The sequence below is a fragment of the Mustela putorius genome, unplaced genomic scaffold, assembly GCF_011764305.1.
Source record: "Mustela putorius furo isolate JIRA1106 unplaced genomic scaffold, ASM1176430v1.1 tig00000095_pilon_pilon_pilon, whole genome shotgun sequence".
NCBI classification, from domain to species: domain Eukaryota; kingdom Metazoa; phylum Chordata; class Mammalia; order Carnivora; family Mustelidae; genus Mustela; species Mustela putorius.
Genome location: NW_025421280.1, coordinates 33,012,513 through 33,033,411, shown reverse-complemented (window position 1 = coordinate 33,033,411; position 20,899 = coordinate 33,012,513). Strand labels below are relative to the sequence as shown.

Genomic DNA, 20,899 nt, shown 5'->3' with positions numbered 1-20,899 from the left:
TGATTGAGGGGGGGCGCCTGGGTGGCTCAGTGGGTTAAGCCTCTGCCTTCTGCTCGGGTCATGATCTCAGGGTCCTGGGATCAAGCCCCGCATCGGGCTCTCTGCTCAGCGGGGAGCCTGCTTCCCCCTCTCTCTCTGCCTGCCTCTCTGCCTACTTGTGATCTCTCTATCCAATAAATAAATAAAATTTTAAAAATTTTTTAAGAAAGGTTATGATTGCTCTGAAAACCCAACTTTGGGATCTGCTGTGTTGGGATGGTTTTTCCACACCATTGAACTTCCAAGGCTGTGATGGATTGTGTATATATATATATTTTAAAAGATTTTATTTATTTATTTAACAGAGATCACGAGTAGGTAGAGGCAGAGAGAGAGAGGAGGAAGCAGGCACCCTGTGGAACAGAGAGCCTGATTCAGGGCCCGATCCCAGGATCCCTGGGATCATGACCTGAGCTGAAGGCAGAGGCTTTAACCCACTGAGCTGCTCAGGCGCCCCTGAATTCTATATTTTAACGTAAGAAAGACTATGTGTATGTCCTCATGGGCAGAGAGCTGGACAGGGGTCCTGCAACCACCAAAAGGTCTATGTCGTGGTTAAGATTGAGACCCGGGGATCAAAATCTGACTTTCACCACTTCCTATATGTGACATCACCAAGGTGTTTAGACTTTCATGCCTCAGTTTATCCATCTGTAAAATGGGGATTTATGATTTCATTGATCTCAAAACAACCCTGGGCCCCCAGTGAATGACTAGCAGAGAAGAGATTTCCATGTTCTTTCTTAGAGATTTTATATATTTATTTGAGGGAGAGAGTGAGCACCAGTGAGGGGAGGGGCAGAGGAAGAGGGAGAAGCAGACTCCCTGCTGAGCATGGAGCCCAACACGGGGCTCCAACTCACGACCCTGATACCTGATCTGAGCTGAAATCAAGTCAGATGCTTACCCGACTGAGCCATTCAGGTGCCCCAAGATTTCCATTTTCTTCCTTTCTTTCTTTTTTTTTTTTTTTAGATTTTATTTGTTTATTTGACAGACAGAGATCACAAGTAGGCAAAGAGGCAGGCAGAGAGAGAGAGGGAAGCAGGCTCCCCACAGAGCAGAGGAACATACCACACTGCCTTCCCAGCAAGTTATAAAAAATCATACCTACGGTACTATATTTTTTACACAAAGTTACAAAACATGCTTGCAATGTTGTCTGCTTTGTCATGATTCACTTGTCCCATTTAGAAGGCATATGTGTTTTATGGAGTTTTCTGCATTTGTGTTTCATTTCCTCATTTTAAAAAAGACTTAAAAAAAAAGTCAAATTACGTAAATGAGTTTGGAGCAAAAAACAGATGCCACCACCAGTGTTTTCTTTAAAAAACATTTTATTTATTCATTTATTTGTCGGGGGAGGAGCAGAAGGAGAAGGAGAGAAAGAATCCCAGTCAGACCCACTGCTGAACATGCAACCAGGCACAGGGACTCGATCTCACGACCTACGAGATCATGAATGGAGCCAAAATCACAAGTGAGATGCTTAATTGACTGAGCTATGCAGGCACCCCTTATTTTTTCTTTTTCTTTTAATTAATAGAGTTTACTTTTTAAAAGTTTTAGGCTTGAAGACTAATTGAATGTAAAGCACAGAGAGTTACTGCATGTCTCCTCTCTCCTCAACCCGCAGCTTGCCCTATTATTAACGTCTTGCATTCGTGATCAATTACTTACAATCGATGGATCAATATTGATAAATGAAGGTAAAACGATGTTCCTGTGGATGGAACCTGATCCAATATGACTGGTGTCCTCATAGGAAGGATTAAGAGGCTGCCTGGGTGGCTCAGGCTATTAGGTGTCTGACTTTGGTACAGATCATAATCTCAGGGTCCTGGGATCAAGCCCCATGTCTTGTTCTCTGCTCAGCGGGGAGTTTGCTGGTTCCTCTGCTCCTCCCCCTGCCTGTGCTCTCTCTCAAATAAATAAATAAAATCTCTTTTTTTCTTTTTCAAAAAATTTTTAATTAACATACAATGTATTATTAGGCCCAGGGGTACAGGTCTGTGAATCGCCAGGTTTACACACTTCACAGCATTCACCATAGCACATACCCTCCAAATCTTTTTTTTTTTTTTTTTTTCAAGACGAATATTAAGAGACAGATTCTCCTGGAGGGAAGACCACGTGAAGGCCTTAGAAAAGATGTCCATCAGCAAGCCAAGAAGAGAGACCTCAGGAAAAACCGACCTTTCTTTCCTGCTTTCTTTCCAGACTTTTCTGTTGGGTAGTATTTTCTGACTTCTCACCTCTGTCCCCAGTGATTATTACTAAAATAACTTAACCCATAAAATGGCCCCTTGTTAGGGTCAGGTCCAGGTTTTGTAGGACCTAAATGCACAAATATATCAATGCTGTTGATTTTACATGATCAATCAACGAGGTGAACCTATCCCCTGAGGCTCCCGTTGGTGGGCTCAGCATAATGGGGTCCTGGGGAGGGGGGAGGGCACCAACGTGTGTGTATTGTGTATTTAAGATGCTTGATTTTCTTGGTTTCGGTGCTTTTGAAAAAAATTTCCTAGGGACACCTTAGGTGCTTCAGTTGGTCAAGCATCTGCCTTTAGCTCAGGTCATGATCCCAGGGTCCTGGGGTTGGGACTCTGCATCGGTCTCCCTGCTCAGTGGGGAGTCAATTTCTCCCTCTCCCTCTGCCCCTCCCCAAACTCATGCTCTCACCCTCTCCCTCAAATAAATACATAAAATCTTAAAAAAAAAAATCTCCTAAAATAAAACGAAGGAGACCTGGTGGGGGAGAACCAAATTAGGACTATCTTAACACACCTTAAGCTCTATTCTTAAGCAAATATTGGAGTAGTTCTATTTCTACAATAATGTTTAAATGTTTTCCTAATGGGTCTGTAGCTTCCCTTCAAAAGAAGCTTTTCACGGTTTTCTAGAACCTCTGAACTATCACTGATAGATTGCACTAATTTTCTCTGTTTGTTTGTTTGGTTTTTTTGCCGAGCATCTGACATTTTACAATTCGCCGGATGCTTGCACAATCTGTAATTCGCCAGATGCCTGCACAATTCTGTTTCTTTGCACCAATTCAGTTGGCGTGGGTTAGGGGGACTTGCAGGGTGCGTCACAGACACACTCCGTTTCATCCCGCTGACCCGGGTGGGTCTAGGGCACCGAGGCGCACTCGGCGGGGGCTTGGCTGGGAGACTCTAGTAGGGGCCCACGTACGGCCGCGCTTTCCGCTGATGGCCGCCAGGGGGCGCGAGAGGCCGAGACGCACGCCTGGTCCTTGCAGGTAAGCCGGGGCGGGGGGGCGGGGCTTCTGCGCCGGGCTGCCGCGGGGGCGGGGCCTGGGGGAGGTACCTCGCGCCTCCACCTAAGGGTCCTGTGTCCCTCTGGCTTTGGCAGGGTCAGCTCTCCTTCAGCCTCCAGTGGGCCTCCCATCCTCCCCGCCCTTATTTTTTTTTTTTAATCATTACTTTTATTTATTTATTTATTTATTTATTTATTTGTGAGACAGAGATCACAAGTAGGCAGAGAGGCAGAAAGACAGAGAGAGGAGGAAGCAGGCTCCCTGCTAAGCAGGGAACTGATGTGGGGATCGATCCCAGAACCCTGGGATCAGGGCCGGAAGCCGAAGGCAGAGGCTTTAGCCCACTAAGCCACCCAGGCACCCCCTCCCCGCACTTATTTATCCTTCATTTTCCCGCCCTCTTTGAGCACCAACCCTTTCCTGGGCACTTCTGCCCACATTTTCAAGCCCTCATTTGCATCCTGCATTTTCCCATACTCCCTTGCTCCTGCATTTTCTCACCCTCCTGTGCATCCTCATTTTCGGGCCCTCTGCACCTGGTTCTTGGGCTCTTTATTTCAGTGACCTTTTAGAGAAAGTCGTGAAAGGACACGCTTCTAGACGGGAACGTGACCCGCAGTCGGGGAGGAGATGGTCACTCCTACGTGCAAATTTTTAGTTCCACATATTCCAAGAAGCAGATAATTTGACAAACATTCGTTAAATTAATTCAAATGTGTGTGCGGGGGGGGGGGTGTGTCTCGATGTCTACAAGCACCGTTTTTCCTCTGAAATGCCTGCTACCCACGTCTCATCAGGGCCCGCTGATCAATGGCACTTGGGCTCAAGGAAATTTGCTGCACCTGCTGTGGCTGAGCAGAGGGAGAAAGGAAAGGTGTTGGCGGGAAATGGGGAGAGGGGCTGGAGTGGGGAGGGTGGAGCGCTGTCAGAGGTTCCCACGTTCCTGTCTCTCTTGGAGTTTCAAAGCCCAGCCTTGACCTTGATCCCTGGGTCTCCCTGAGCAGTTTCCTTGTCCTCTGAGCCCCGTGAGGAGGGTGAGGATGAGTCATGTGAGCGAATGGGAAGGCAGAAGCTTGGGCGACCTGATGGCTTGTAGCTCCTGCTTCCTGGAGCTCCTTCATTCATTCATTCCATATTGGTTTCTCAAGCAACTACTGTGTGCCAAGCTTTGGGAACACAACCGTGACTAGGGCAGAGCTCAGGACCCTGCCCACTTGGAGCCCCCAGTCTAGTGGGGGCATTAACCGCAAGAGCGGTCAGTGCTGAATGCTATGCCCACAGGGCCCAAGTGGCATCTGGGGGGTACGAGGGCAGCCCATCATGCCTTTTCTCCACCCCAGGTGCAGCTTGTTTGGAGAATGAGGAACCGGCAGGGATAGCTCAGGGTACCTGCTTCCCGGACACAGGGAGCCTCGCTCTGGCATCCAATTGTGACGTGATAGAGGCTTATGACTGCGGAGGGGTGGCTGCTGGGGCACCTTGCTGGCAGACGATCGGACAGCCAGGAGAGAGAGGGACGAGTCAGCCTTGGTGCCCCTGATCCTAGACCTATACCATCAGGGGAAACAGGAGCCCTGAGGTTTATTCAGGAAGATGCTGACCTGAACGTCCGGAACCCCCGGTCTGGCCAACATGGATGAAATGCACACTCTGTATTCTTCCCTGAAGAGACTGTTATCTTTCTTCAATGACTTCAGAGTTGTAAGTATGTCACCACCCAGGCCCTGGGGCTTTGCAGCTCTTCCTCCATAACTGGCTCCCTCAAAGACAGAAATAAGTTGATCCAAATTCACTGACATCCAGATCGGTGGTCTCCAGGGAAGCAGGAAAGATGTAGGGCAGACTGACGAGGAGCAGGACACACTGGGAACAGGTGTAGGCTCTGTTCACCCAGAGTCAGTGAAATCAAGCACAGAGGTGTGTGATGGCGGGGGCTGGGCAGAAGGGGAGGGAGTTGGGGCTGGGATTGGTGGCTGAAGAAGAGCTTGACTCTAGGTCAAATCCTGTAGAACACTAAGTTGTTTGGGAAGGACAAGAGAGGGTGACTGTTAGGCACTTGGATGGCTCAGTTGTTAAGTGTCTGCCCGCGGCTCAGGTCATGATTCCAGGGTCCTAGGATTGAGTTCCGCCATCAGGCTCCCTGCTTGGCGGGAAGCCTTCTTCTCCCTCTCCCACTCCCCCTGCTTGTGTTCTCTCTCTGTCAAACAAGTAAATAAAATCTTAAAAAAAAAAAGAAAGAGGTAGTGGTTGTTTTGGGCGGTCCTTTAAATTTTTCAAAACACCTTTTTTTTTCTTACTATAAAAGCAACCCAAAATGTTCATTGTTAACAAGGATTTGTTTTGGGGTACCTGGGTGTCACAATCAGTTAAGCAGCCAACTCTGGATTTTGGCTCAGGTCGTGATCCTCCAGGTGGTGATATCAAGCCCGTCCCCCGACCATGAGCTCAATACAGAGCCTGGTTGGGATTCTCTCTCTCCCCCTCTGGCCCTCCCCCACTCATATGTGCTTTCTCTCTCTTTCTCAAATAAATAAATAAATAAATAAATCCTTAAAAGAAAAAAAAAAAAAAAGACTCTTGGGTGTCTGGGTGGCTCAGTTGGTAAATGTCTGCCTTCGGCTCAGGCTGTGATCCCAAGGTCCTGAGATCCAGTCCCTCATCAGATCGATGGGGATCTGCTTCTCCCTCTGCCCTTCCCCATGCTCATGCCCCCTCTCTCTCTCTCAAATAAGTAAATAAAATCTTTAACAAAAAACAAATCTCTTCCTCTGCCCCTCCCCTCTCTCGAAATAAATCTTTTTTCTTTTTTAAGATTTTATTTGTGTATTAGATTTTTATTTTATTTGTTTACTTGTTAATTATTTGTTTATTAGATCACTGGAGCAGAGTGGGGGAGGGGCCGCGGGAGGGGCGAAGCAGGCTCCCCACTGAGCCAGGAGTCTGATGTGGAGCTCAATCCCAGGACCCCAAGACCGTGACCTGAGCCAAGGGCAGATGCTGAACCAACTAAGCCACCCAGGTGCCCCTAAAATAAATCTTTTTTTTAAAAAAAAGGCAATTGTTTTGATAGCAGAATGGCATTAAGGAAAGGTCACCAGGAAAAAGGAGGTCATTAAATATCACTCCTCATCTAGTTACTGGTGTTGTAACATTTTCATGAGAATTAAATGAGATGGAACATTTAAAGAGCTTATGCCTATCATTGGGAACAGTGCTGAATAAATACCATCACCACTTTCATACCCTTCCAGATTTTTCTATATACCTTTTAAAAACAGCAAAATGAACACAGGAAAGCGATTGCTTTATGATCCACTTTTTCCCTTTAGAAGAATTTAACTTCCCCTCCTTTTGGATAGATTTTATTTTATTTTTTAAGATTTTATTTATTTATTTGACGGAGATCACAATTAGGCAGAGAGGCAGGCAGAGAGAGGGGGAAGCAGGCTCCCCGCTGAGCAGAGAGCCCAACGCGGGGCTGGATCCCAGGACACTGGGATCATGACCTGAGCCGAAGGCAGAGGCTTTAACCCACTGAGCCACCCAGGCACCCTTGGATAGATTTTATTCTTTAGGGCAGTTTTAGGGTCACGGCACAATTGAGCAAAAGGTACTGAGATTTCCCATATACCCCTGTTCCACACAGGCACAGCCTCCCCCATCAGCAACACTCCCCCCAGAGCAGTAAATTTGCTACAATTCAATCGATGAACTTCCATGGGCATTATCATCACCCAGAATGCATAGTTTTCATTAGGGTTCACTCTTGGCGTTGGACATTCTATGGCTTTTGACAATGAATCCACCATTTTAGTATTCATGGAGTAGTTCACCATATAAGGGTGCTCTGTGCCCCCCCCCCCCGCCCATCTTCCCTACCTCCCCACTCACCTCTGGCGACCACTACTGTCGGTCCTCTACTGTCTCCATAGTTCTGCCTTTTCCAGAATGACCTATACTTGGGATCGTACACTGCGTAAGCTTTTCAGATGGGCTTCTCTCATTCAGCAATATGATTGTGAGTTTCCTTCATATATTTTCATGGCTTGATGGCTCATTTGTTTTTAGTGCTAATAGTCCATTGAATGTACCACAGTTTATCCATTCACCTGCTGAAGGCTGTCTTGGTTGCTTTCTAGTTTTGGCAATGATGAATAAAGCTTCTGGAAACTTCCATGCGCAGGCTTTTGTGCAAACATTAGTTTTCAGCTCAGTTGCATAAATCCCAAAGAGCATGAGTGCCATATTGGTAAACATCTTCCTCTGACAATAAGGGTCAGACAACTACAGCCTTGTAAATAGAGAGATAAATGGATAGATGGATATTATTTATTTGTAAATGAAATGTATTTGTTTATGAAGTGTGCATGGCTGTCTTTAAGCTACACTGACAGAGCTGAGTTGTTTCAACAGAGGCCTTATGGCATCCAAAACTCACAAAATCTGGGGCTTTTTGTGCGCATGTGCACACGCGTGTGGGCACGCAGGCACGCACACACACACACACACACACAGATGGCCAACCCTTGTCCTGGAGCATCATTTGAAATAAGTGTCTAGAGTCCCATTGCATGGCTGTGCCGTGGTTTACCTACCCAATCTGTATTACTGATTGCTTCAGCTAGTTTCATCCCTGACCATTCTAATGTTGAGGTATGTGTGTGTCTATGAGGATATCAGATATTACACTGAATATTTACAAATATAATTTCTAGGTAAAGGGTTTTATTGTAAAATCTTTAAGATTTTAAATATGAATTGCAAAGTGTCCTCCCGCATGCCCTCCCCCTTAAAAATCTTGTTTTCCGGCAACAGTATATAAGAATGTCTCTCCACGTCCTCACTAACCCTGGGTATTAACATTTTTTAATGTTTTTGCTGATTTTATTGGCCTTTGCTCTCCCCACCCCCCTACCCCGCACACCCCCCCACCCCGCACACCCTGGGAGAGTTCTATTTGTATACAACTAACAGACTATCTTTTCCTGTCTGATTTCTGTCCTAAAGATGTCTGGTTTGATCCTCATAGATGGCCTGGGCATCTATGTCAAATTCAGAGAGGCTGTCCTGGCAAGGGTCCTTGGGTTATCCTCTGCATATCTCCTTAACACTGGCTGTCTGTGCCCGTCAGTGGGCTGCCTCACGGTGCTTCTTGGCTTTGTTGGGTGGTATGGAGCAACCAGAGAAAATAGGGGAACTCTTTTGTTTGTAAGTTGGATCTGCACCCATCCCCCCAAACTCCCACCCCACCCCCAGGTGAATTCTTCCTTGCACTTATTACAAACCCCTGCCATCAGCCTCCCCTATTTTTCAGTGCTTGTGGTGTCTCACTTTGAGCTCTTTGGCTTTTGGGAGTTTGCTTATGTGTGTGTGGAGTGAGGTGTGAGGTAGGGGTCAGTCCTCTCTTGCCTACACTAATTTCCATTATCCTTGGGTCTTTCCTGGGCACACTGCTCTGTTCCATCGGCTCATGTGTATGTGTCCCTACTAACACAACACCGTTGCTATCATTGTGTCTGCGTTAGCACACGTTCAAGTACACGAGATATGAAAGTTTGGAGCACGAGCAAGCAGACAGCGTGTTGCCGATTTTATGCATCTTGCTTATTCTCACGTGTAGCCTTGGCTAACTCCCCAAAGGCCAGCATCCAGCTTCCCCATTCCCATTTCCCTTAGAACTTTGTCTGAGTGGATAGGTGGGATAATTTGTCTCCAGCATTTTTTGTTTTCCTTCTTTACTGTGTTGCTGCAAAACTCTGGTTATTTCAATTTGGGGTTTCAGGGAGATCCTTAGTGCGGTTACCTTTCAGAGCATAAAGAACCTTCACTGTTAAAAGCACCCTGCCCCCACCCTCCTTCTCCCTGAAGCTTTATCATCTCGGTTTCTTTCTTAATTACTCCACTCAGCAAATATTTATTGGACAGTTCCTGTGCCTGAAAAATTCCATTTCATTTTCAATAAGATGTGGACTCTATTTTATCCATAGTTTAGCTTGGAGGAATCAAAGAGTCCTCACCTCCTACGTCCAGCCCACCAGAGAATCTGATCGATTTTCCCTTTACACCTGTCCCTCCAAAGTCTCTGAGATCTCGCTCAGAAAAGCAAAATTGTTTTTTTTTTTTTTTTAATATTTTATTTATTTATTTGACAGAGGGAGATCACAAGTAGGCAGAGAGGCAGGCAGAGAGAGAGGAGGAAGCAGGCTCCCTGCTGAGCAGAGAGCCCGATGTGGGACTCAATCTCAGGACCCTGAGATCATGACCTGAGCCGAAGGCAGCGGCTTAACACACTGAGCCACCCAGGCGCCCAAAATTGTTTTTTTATGGTGTTGGGAGCTACAGAAGATTCTGAGCACAGGAGGGTCCCGCCGGGACTCAGGGGCTCACAAGCGCCCTCTGGTGGTCCTTGGGGGAACAGAGTGTGGGGGATGAGGGCCCAACCGAGAGATCAGGGTGGAGGGACTGTGCTGGTCTAGGTGGGAGACCGTGGGGGCTGGGCCGAGTGAGGCTGTGAAGCCGGGGAGAAGTGGGCAGATTAGGGACAGATTCTGAAGATGAAACCTGTAGGCCATATGGACTCCTGGATATCTATCCAGCCACCTTGGTCACCTAGAGACAGGGAGGTAGTAATATTAATATTAATCCCCACAATCTATTACATGAACCACTTGTCAGGGGTCCCACAGCTGCTAAGCCCTGCATCCATGTTTGTCCTTGTGGGCCCTGGCGTCGCTGGGTGTGTCTCCACGGAGTGTTCCTGCCTTTCCATATCAGGACTAGATAAGCCCAGCCAGGGGATGGTCTGGCAACTCAGAGCCTCAATCAGCACACAGATTTTAATAATCATAATCAGCTAGATGAAAGGAGAGCCAGGAGCTGACCTGCTTTGCCCCCATCTGGCCTTCAGATGATCTCCAGAACTTACTGATGCCGCTTGAGCTGGTCCCATGCTCACACTGTATCTACAGGGAAACTGAGGCCCAGACTGAGCAGCAGGTTCTTGATGGGTGACTTCAAGACATCCCCTCTGCTGACTGTCTTTCTCATCGTTTTCCACCGGGCTTGTGAATTTTGTCTGAAACATAGGCTAGCAAACACAAGTTCCTCTCGCCTCCCCACCAACCCTGCGGCCACCGACCTCTCTCACCTGGCATCTTCCCTACAGTGCCCTCCTCCCCCATTTGCAAGAGTTCTCGCCTGCTTCTCCTCCCCTCCTCCTGTCTCCATTCTGTCCTTTCCACCGACCCTCCTGTATCACCACGGGCACCGGCTGTCAATGCACAGAGCCTTTACTGACCTGGAGGTCCCCTCCTAGGGTCTCCCTGGTGCCCAGAAAATGCAGGACATGAAACGGAGCTCCAGCTAGTGGCTCCAAGAACACCTCGGTGCCAGCATCCTGTGCAACATGCAGGAAAATGCCCCATGAAAGAAAGCAGCTCCATACCCCACCGGGGGCTGGCTGAGTTCTTACAAACAGAAGAGGCCGCAAGGCCTGGGGTTGGGGGAGGAACAGTCCCCACCCCTGCAGGGACACTGGCTGAGCAGGCTTCCAGCCTCCTCCGGCCCCTCTGTGTCTTCCAGTGTCTCCTGTCCACAGTTACCATTCTCATTGTTGAAATCATAGTTGTCGCCGTGGTCCTTGCCCTATTCCACATTGTTCCACATTGGTCGCTGTTCCCACCCCACATTAGAAAGAAATTCAATCAATAGAAGAACCACCCCTCCCCGCCAGGAGCCATCCATGGGGTGATACCTGGCCCATGGGTCCCTGGGGCCAGAGATCGGGTCTCCAGACATGGGGCGAAGAACCAAAACCCTCCGCCATCCCCTCAAGGGGTCCAGGAGACGGGCCGAGTTAATTTCATTCACCATCTCCCTGGCGCTTGATGGCGAAGCAATGGGGCAAAGCTGTGAAAGCTGCTGGGGTTTTGAAAGGTGTCAGAAACAGAGGGCTATTGAGCCAAATCCGCCAAAATGACAAAGCACGGATGCTTTGACCCAGCTATCCCATCCCTAGAAATCATCCAAGGATTTGCTCGCTGGGGTCCAGCAGGGCGTATATACCTGGATAGGCAGGAGATTGTAAGCATCAGTAGAAGGTGGTTCATTTATACTGAAGTTCTTGGATTATTTGAGAGGGGATCCCAAGAGGAACCTGGAGGGACGGGGGTGGGGGGTAGTGAGGCAGGGAAGGGAATGCTGCCCATAAAGGATGACCCTGCAGGCAGTTGGGCTCAGTCCTGTGGGGGGAGGGGCGCACCTGGGAGCAGCACTGAACAGGGGGCTGATTTCCCACTCGACTGGCGAGTGAGCTGCAATACTGATTCATCTCCCATCAGTGTTGCTTGAGGGCACACGTGGGCTGAGAGGCCACACGTGGGCTGAGAGGCCACAGGGAGCCCTTGGCTGCTGGCAGCGGGAAGCCAGACCCATGTGCCCATAAATGATAAATCCCGCTGGCACCAGGAACCACTGCTAGTCTTGCTAACAACAGCCAGACGCGGAACCACGAGAATAGGATAACGCAGGGAGAAGAATAATGAGACTACGCTTTGCTTTGACACACATCGAATATCTCTTCGGGGACACAGGAAACAGTCACCGTCCCTGTAGTGGAGTGGGAGGAACTCGTTAGCTGGGAGAAAAAGGTGGGAGGGAGACTTTCCGCCGTCTACCCCTCTGTGCTTTGTGGATTTGGAACCCATGTGACTATTTACCTCATCCAGAAAACTTTTTAATTTAGACCTTGATTTAAAAAATAGAACATGAAATTTGCCCCTTTTGTGCAGCGATTGATTCAGTTGCTAAAGATGATCTTCAAATCTTTAATTGCGTTCCAGCCAAATGAGGGGGGCGGAGCAGGCATGTGGGTGATTCAGAAGAGCAGATGATTCAAGTTTGTGGTGGGTACGACCAGATGCACGGAGCTCGAGACCCACGCTCTTCCCCATGTCCCTCTCTCGGGGGTGATGGCAGCCAGAATTTGTCCTCCTCCAGTGCAGACTCATAGCTGGGGGCCGGGGGGGAGTGCGGATTGTGAAAGAAGTAAAAGAAAGCAGAAGGGAGGGCACCTGGGTGGCTCAGTTGGTTAAAGCATCTGCCTTGGGCTCAGGTCATGATCTCAGGGTCCCGGGTTCGAGCCCCACATTGGGGAGTCTGCTGATCCCTCGTGCTCTGCCCCTCCCCCCACCCATTCTCTCTCTTTCTCTCTCTCTGAAATAAATAAAGTCTTAAAAGAAAGAAAGCAGAAGGGGAACCCCACCCACCTGCTCTGTCCCCAGGAAACCTCCCCACAGGGGGCACCTTGCTGTTTTGTGGGCCCATCATTTCCAGTTTCATCTATGAGGTTCAAGAAATGGCCTTGGAGCACATCTTCGCGACCCTGAGGAAGAATTAGAGGTTACGATGAGCCAGATGACTGTTCCACAGAATGGGACTTGGTCACGGAGAAGGTGAGCTCCATCCACATCCCGAGTGTGTTATCATGGTACAAGACCCCTAACCTAAACTGGCATTCTTTTTTTCTTTCCTTTTTTTTTTTTAAGATTACTTATTTATTTGATAGACAGAGATCACAAGTAGGCAGAGAGGCAGGCAGAGAGAGTGGAAAGGAATCAGGCTCTCTGCTAAGCAGAGAGCCCGATGCGGGGCTCGATCCCAGGACCCTGAGATCATGACCTGAGCCAAAGGCAGAGGCTTTAACCCACTGAGCCACCCAGGCGCCCCATAAACTGGCATTCTTAACCATCTTTAAGAGTCCAGTTCAGGGGTATCAAGTACATTCTTGTGGTTATGCGACCATCACTACCCTCTACCGCCTCTGACCCACTATTCTACTTCCTGTGAATGTCACTCCACTGGGGATCTCATGGAAATGGAATCCTGCAATATTTGTCCTTTTGTGATTGGCTTATCTCACTGAGCATAGTGTCCTCCAGGTTGTAAGCATGGGTCTGAATCTCCTTCCTTTTTAAGGCGGAATCACCTTCCATTGTACAGAGATATACCACATTTGATTCATCCATTCCCCTATCGATGGACACTTCAGTTATTCCCACCTTTTACCTATTGCGAATATTGAGCACGAACATGGGCATATGCTTATCTCTTCAAGTGTCTGTTCAGTTCTTTGGGGAATGCATATCGGAATGAAATTGCTGGGTCATCTGATATTTCTCTGTTTAAATTTTTTCAGGGATTTTCATACTGTTTTCCACCGCAGCTGAACCATTTCACGTTCTCATCAACAATGCACAAGGGTACTAGTTTCTCGGTACCTTTGCCAACATTTGTTATTCTCTCTCTCTCTCTTTTAAAATTTTATTTATTTATTTGACAGACAGAGATCACAAGTAAGCAGAGAGAGGGAGGGGGAAGCAGGCTACGTGCCAAGCAGAGAGCCTGATGCGGGCGGGGGTTGATCCCAGGACCCTGAGACCATGACCTGAGCTGAAGGCGGGTTTTTTTTAAAAAAAGATTTATTTATTCGGGGGCACCTGGGTGGCTCAGTGGGTTAAAGCCTCTCCCGGGGTCCTGGGATGGAGCCCCGCATCGGGCTCTCTGCTTGGCAGGGAGCCTGCTTCCTCCTCTCTCTCTCTCTGCCTGCCTCTCTGCCTACTTGTGATCTCTGCCTGTCAAATAAATAAATAAAATCTTTTTAAAAAAATATTTATTCACTCATTTATTTGACAGAGAGATCTCGAGTAGGCAGAGAGGCCTGCAGAGAGAGAGGTGGGAAGCAGGCTCCCTGCCAAGCAGAGAGCCCGATGCGGGGCTCTATTCCAGGACCCTGAGACCAGGACCTGAGCGGAAGGCAGAGGCTTAACCCGCTGAGTCACGCAGGTGCCCCCCCCTCTTTTTTTAAATAACCATCCTCCCGGGGTGGGAGGCAATGGCGTTTACTTCTTGAGTCTTGGTATTTAAGGAGTAGGACCTGCCTGCCTATGTCATTGGAAGCTCCTGGGGCAGGTAGTTTAGAAGGGGCTCCTGAGGCCAGGGAGAGTTTGGAAGGAAAAAGCATTGTCTGTCTCTAGGATTGTTTCACCTCTGAGTTTTAGGTGCAGGAACTACTGTGGGGTCATGGGCAGGCTTGGAGGGCAGCCCACAATGGGTAGGGGGCTTCCGGCATCCTAGTTTTGGCCGCCGAGCCTTGAGATGGTGCAAACATGTTTCATTCATTCTTACAGCCCTTCTGCTAATCTTTATTGAGCACCTACTGTGTGCTGGGCACTGTTCAGGGCTCTGGGGACAGAGTGAGGGGACGGGTGTGACTGGGACTGAGTAAGAGGGAGGGTGGGGGCAGAGGAAGGGCTAGGGGCGACTGGGCAGACAGATCGTGCCGGGCCTTGGAGGCCGTGGTGAGGCATTCAGCTTTTACCCCAAGTAAGATGACAGCCATGAAGGGTTCCGAGCCATGATGGGCTCGAGTGAGGGAGGCTTTCCGCACAAGCCCCAGAATAGCATGATTGCTCTAGACAGTAGCCATGGTGACCGTGATTTCTATTGTTTTTTATTATTTTGATATTTGAAAGGGAGTTTTCAAGTGATTATCCTCCTCTCTGCAGTGGAAGTGCCTGTGGGGAGAAGAAATACACAGATCTTTCCGTCTTCTCCTTTGAAATGACAACTGGTTGGTTACTCCTGCCCCAGGAGCCATGGTAGATCCATTAGGACCACAGCCTGTGACGGACGCAACGTGTCCACGGACATCACCCACCAGGAGGTAACTCAGGCCTTTGCTGGGTGTCATCTAGGTAGACCCCAAGGGCTGGTGACTTTTAGAAAACTTGCGTATTTGCCAGAACCCCAGCGAGAGGGGTCAAGAGCTAAAGAGAACGACCGTCCTTGGGTGTTCACTTCATTCTGACTGCACAGCCTTGGGGGCTCAGTGTTCCCATCTTCATGTCTCCTATGGGGAAACTGAGGCTCAGGGACAGTTCAATGTCGGTTTAGGCGGGCTTTGGTGGAGCTGGGTTTGGCCTGAGTCCATTCTCTGGGCTACACTGCCTGCTTTACAGAGGGCTTAAAATATAGCAGTAATGATGGACAATGATCATTCTGGGAGAGTGATAGCTCCCATAGGGCTGGACGTTCACTTGGTGAATTCTGTCCCCATGGCATATCATCAGGTGGGGAGTGCTTTTCTCCCATTTTATAGATGAGGAGATTGAGGCACAGACAGTTTCCCAGCGCTTAATCACCACCTGACTGTGTTATCGCTGTTTTATTACCTGGGCTCGCCACTCAAATGGTAGCCCCACCAGGCAGGAATTATATCTGTTTTGTACATTGTTGGGTTCCCAGTGCTTAGCCTCACAGGAGACACTTCATCAATGCATATTAAGTAAAGGGCATTGAACCCAGACAAGCTGAAGGCAACTCAAGCTTCCAGAACCAAGAATTGCCAGGGGCCTAGAAAGGGGAGCATGTCTGTGACTGCAGGGAGGGAAGTGGAGGCCCCATGACCCCACCCACTGTGTCTGGTCTCTTAATTTCTCTGAAACTGTTTCTTCACCTACAAAACAGAAAAAGGAATAGTACTCACCTCATGAGGTTAGAGTGATAAATAAGTGAGGAAACACATGTAAATAGCTGAGAAGGTGCTAGATACATGTTAGCCTTTCTGTTCATATGTAAAGAGCACCCAGAAATAACTAACAGTTACTGAATACTGGCTCTCAGGCCACTGTTATGTACTTCATGTAGATTTTTTTCTCTTGATCCTCACAAAAATTTTGGGTGGGAGATCCAGTGGGTCCCATTTACCATTGGGGAAACTGAGGCACAGAGTGATGTGTGACTTCTCCAGGGTCACACAGCTAGCAATAACTTGGGGTATCTGGTCATACTCTTATTCACTACACTTGGAGGTCACAACAGATAGATACTGGGGAGTAAATGTATGTTCTGGGTGAGGCGAGGGAATGAGGAAGCCAGGGAAGATGCTGGGAGAGGGGAAGCAATCAAGCGAGAAGAAGCCAAGGTCCTTGTGGCTTTGTCCCCTTCTCCAGCCTGAATCTGAAAGGAATTTCATTGGCCCAAGGGGTGGGGCTGATGGGAACTTGGGAGTCCAGAAGCCTTTAGACAGGTCCTGCCTGCTTTGATATTTGTACCCTCAGGGCTGTTCCCTCAAGGTCTAGACAATAACCAAGACTCAGAGCTTCAACTTGAGTGGTGGCTCACTGGAGGCAGCAGTGATACAGGTAAGGTCTAGGACCTTTGGAGCACACTGAGCTCTTTCACTGAGCACCTACTGTGTGCCAAGCACTGTTCTGGCCCCTGGGGATTTCTGCCATTCAAGTGGGCATGGGGGACGGATGATTGTTTCAGTAAAAGACTCCTTCTGGGAAGGGAGTAAAGCAGGGTGACACGATCAGGAAGGGAACCAGGGATGGCTTTCCTGAGGAGGTGACATTTGACCAGTGACCTGAGGAGATGAGGGATAACCATGTGCATATGTGGGAGAAGCTGGAGGACACAGCTGGTGCAAAGGCCATGAGGTAGCAATACACTTGGCTTATTTTCGGACCAGTGGGGAGGCCCCTGTAGCTGGGGCAGGGTGAGTGAGAAGAGGCACAGGGGGAGATGAGGGCAGGGAACTGATAGGGTAGATCATGAAAGACCTCGTAGGGTGCAGAGAGGGGTTTGATGTTTATTCTGAGTAGGGTGGAGAGCTATTAGAAGAGTTTTAACATCCACTTTTTCACTCCACAAACCTTACTGAGCACCTCCTTTGACCAGGCATTGTTGTAGGCACTGTGGATACAACAATGAACTCCACAGGCAAAAATCTCTGCCCTCGTGGGCATTCTAATCAGCAGCGAAATATGATTTTTTTCAATTGGGCAATTTACTGTATGGTAGTTTTTTAATTTTTTTATTTTTGAGAGAGTTAGAGAGAGAGCATGAGCAGGGGAAGGGGCAGAGGGAGAGGAGGAACCCCAGGAATCCACACTGAGCTCCTGAGCTCCATCCCAGGACTGAATTTCCTTTTCCTACCTCATTTAAAAGACAACCGTAGGGTCCCCTGGGTGGCTCAGTCGGTTAAGCGTCTGTCTTCAGGTTGGGTTGGGTTGTGATCCCGGGGTCAAGCCCCGGGTTTGGCTCCCTGCTCAGGGGGAAGCCTGCTTCTCCCTTTCCCAATCCCCCTGCTTGTGTTCCCTCTATCACTGTCTCTCTCTGTCAAATGAATAGATAAGAATCCTTAAAATAATAAATAAAAGACATCAGCGCAAGGCAATACCTACAAAACTGTGTTTACTGACTGATATTAAGATGTAACTTATATGACCACAATAGCACAAAGAAGGGTGGAGAGAAAGAGACATACAGGAGTAGAGTTTGGATATGCTACTGAAGTTCACTTAGTATTGATCCAAACTAGATTGTGAACAGTTACGATGTCATCTGTAGTCCCCAGGGCAACCGCTAAGAAATAAACTTTAAAATCCAGCAAAAGAAACAAGGGCATAAAAGCGCTGCACTAGAAAGTACTTAACATCAAAGAAAGTTGAGGTGAGCAATAGAACAAGGACAAAACCCAAATGGAAAACAAATAGCGAAACGGCGTATATAAATCTTACCTTCTCAATAGTTACGTTAAAGATGAAGGGATTACACCACTTAACCATACACTTTAGAAAGGTGAATTGTGTGATATATGAATTTTCTCAATAAAGCTCTTATTTTGTTTATAAAAAAAAAAAGAAGCCTCCATCCCTCTGGGCCCCCAGGAAGTTGTTTTGTTTTGTTTTGTTTTGTTTTTTTACTCAGGCGCTTCCCCCAGATTGATTTGCAAGATGCAATAGTGTTGTTCCGCAGATCACTGCCGGCTGAGATTCATCTGATCTGTTATTTTAAAAATGGGTATTTTTTTTTCATGGTACAAATTTATATTGAATATATGTTTGCAAACTATACTACGCTCTCTTCCCCAACGAGGTCATAATAGTCAAGGCAGGAAACAGAATGCAGCCCCCAGGTGGTCCTTTTAAGTTTTCAGGGGTTTCCTTGCTGAAGTGTGAGGTGCCCAGGGGCTAGCAACACAGGGAGATTTTACTTCTTCTGGGCCTGAAGGTGGGGAAAGCAAGAGCCAAGGAAGAGGGGTCATCTGCCCGCAGCTGCCATCTCGAAAAGCTCTGGGCGGACAGGAGAGAGGAAGCAGCCGGGAAGAAATACTCCAACTTTTCCTCCAATCTCATCTCCTGTAGGTGTTTACTATTGGGCAAACCTAACCGGAAATAAGGGCAGGGGTTTTTGGGAAATGTAGTTCGCAGGACCCAGGGTAGGTCAGAGGAGGGCGTTGATAAGATCTGTGGAAACAAAGGGAAAATGAAAAAAGTCTGCTCACGACTGAGTTTGATTGTGGAGACAAGTTCAAAGTGACTCCAACCTGACTATGGAGGTGGGGAGAGTTTTGGCTCTCCGTAAAACCCTGCCCTTCACTTTCTGGAGGAAGATGCTCCAGGCCCCCTCTCAGTCTCTCCAAATTGCTTTGGGTTCGAGAGCTCCTTCGGGTTGGTTCAATATTTCTTCCATTTCAGCTGCCAGGAATTCAGCCACTTTGCTGCTATTTATCAAACGAGGCTGACAGAGCTGGGGGATGGCAGGACACCTGACTTACCTAACTGCTGGAGATTCTGTCTCATTATTATTTCTCTGAGTCCCTCACTGCTTTTGGAAGAAAGATTGGTAATAAAAGATTCTGGAAAGCCCTGTTATACGGACTCCTTTTTTTTTTCTTTTTTTAAAGATTTTATTTATGTATTTGACAGACAGAGATCACAAGTAGGCAGAGAGGCAGGTAGAGAGAGGGGGGAAGCAGGCTCCTCACTGAGCAGGGAGCCCGATGTGGGGCTTGATCCCAGAGGGACCCTGGGATCATGACCTGAGCTGAAGGCAGAGGCTTAACCCACTGAGCCACCCGGGTGCCCCTCCTGACTCCGTTTTCCTTCATTTTATTTTTTATGCCCCTAGTAATGGTTTTAGCCCTAAGTACCCAAATGGGATGATATGGCCTCCCCTCTCATGCAATTGTCTTGTTTTTGTAAATTTGTGGGAAAAAAAACCCCAAAGCATTCACACACACACACAAACAAAAACAAAAGAACTTGCCCAAAGATTTCTTGGTATATCGTTTGTTTATATAGAGATAGAATTGACATGAAAATATTTGTTTCAGGTGTCCAACATGATCTGAACCACAGCCATTGCCCATGATTGCACAGTAAGTCTAATGAACATCACCATACATAGTTAAATTTTTTTTCTTTTTCTATTTTTTAAAAAAAGATTTTAAGGGCACCTGGGTGGCTCAGTGGGTTAAAGCCTCTGCCTTTGGCTCAGGTCATGGTCTCAGGGTCCTGGGGTGGAGCCCCGCATCGGGCTCTCTGCCTCTCTCTCTGCCTGCCTCTCTGCCTACTTGTGATCTCTGTCTGTCCAGTAAATAAAATCTTTTAAAATTAAAAAATATATATTTTATTTATTTAACACAGAGAGAGATCACAAGTAGGCAGAGGCAGGCAGAGAGAGAGGGGGAAGCAGGCTCCCCGCCGATGTGGAGCTTGATCCCAGGACCCTGGGATCATGACCTGAGTGGAAGGCAGAGGTTTAACCCACTGAGCAACCCAGGAGCCCCTAAATTATTTTTCTTTTGATGAGAACTTTTAAGATCTGCTCTCTTGGTAACTTTCAAATAGTAATACAGTATTATTAACTATAGTCACCATGTTGTACACTACATTCCCAGGACTTAACACATTTGGTTTCTTTGCACTGGATCCAAATAAAGTCCACAAATCATGTTTGCTTGTCATGTCTCCTAAATCCCTTTTATTCTAATCCAGTAGTTCTCAAATTAGAGCATGCATTAGAATCCTCTGAATGTTCTGTGAAAGCACAGATGCTGGAGGGGGCTGCACCCCCAGGGCTTCTGACTGGAGGTCTGGAGTAGGGCCTGGGAATCTGAATTCCAAATGACTGCTCAGGCAATGCTGCCAGAACTTGCTCAGAAAAACACTGCTCTGGGTTCTTCCTCCTCTTCTCCAAGCCCACCAACCTTTGTTACAGAAGGAGACCAGCGTGCGCGTGGGTGGCTCAGTGGGTTAAAGCCTCTGCCTTGGCTCAGGTCATGATCCCAGGATTGAGTCCCACATCAGGCTCCTGCTCAGCGGGGAGCCCGCTTCTCCTTCCTCTGCTGCTCCTCCTTTTTGTCCTCTCATTCTTTCTCAAATAAATAAATAAAACCTTAAAATAACAACAACAAAAGAGTCTGGATTTACTCCTTGCTTCTACTGTGAATCCTTTATCTTTTTCTTCCTTCCCCCATATTTCCTGTAAGTCACTGGTTCTCAGCCCTCTGGGAACTTTCACAAAATGGGTCTGGGGACTCTGACATTCACCCAGAAGATTCTAAGGACGGGACGTGGCCGCTGCTGAGAAACAATCCAAGGGCTTCATCCAATGACCACAACTACCTGAATCAGTTCTTTCATTGGAGATTGCAAAATGGTGGTTTATCTAATCTATCCATCTTTCTTAGGGGGGGCAGGGGGGGATTTTGAGGAAGCTAAAATGAGC

At 47.8% G+C, this 20,899-nt stretch overlaps 1 protein-coding gene across 1 annotated transcript; it reads left to right on the top strand.

The window, feature by feature from the left end:
- The first annotated feature begins 4,723 nt into the window (after positions 1 to 4,723).
- TSPAN16 (tetraspanin 16) lies at positions 4,724 to 19,052 on the top strand. Its single transcript, XM_045077670.1, is given in 10 exon segments — positions 4,724 to 5,023; positions 8,330 to 8,530; positions 10,904 to 10,978; positions 12,669 to 12,715; positions 12,717 to 12,809; positions 14,887 to 14,953; positions 14,955 to 15,044; positions 16,441 to 16,524; positions 18,865 to 18,874; positions 18,877 to 19,052. Coding segments are annotated over 10 exon segments (771 nt in total). The 5' UTR covers positions 4,724 to 4,954; the 3' UTR covers positions 18,912 to 19,052.
- The last annotated feature ends 1,847 nt before the right edge of the window (positions 19,053 to 20,899 follow it).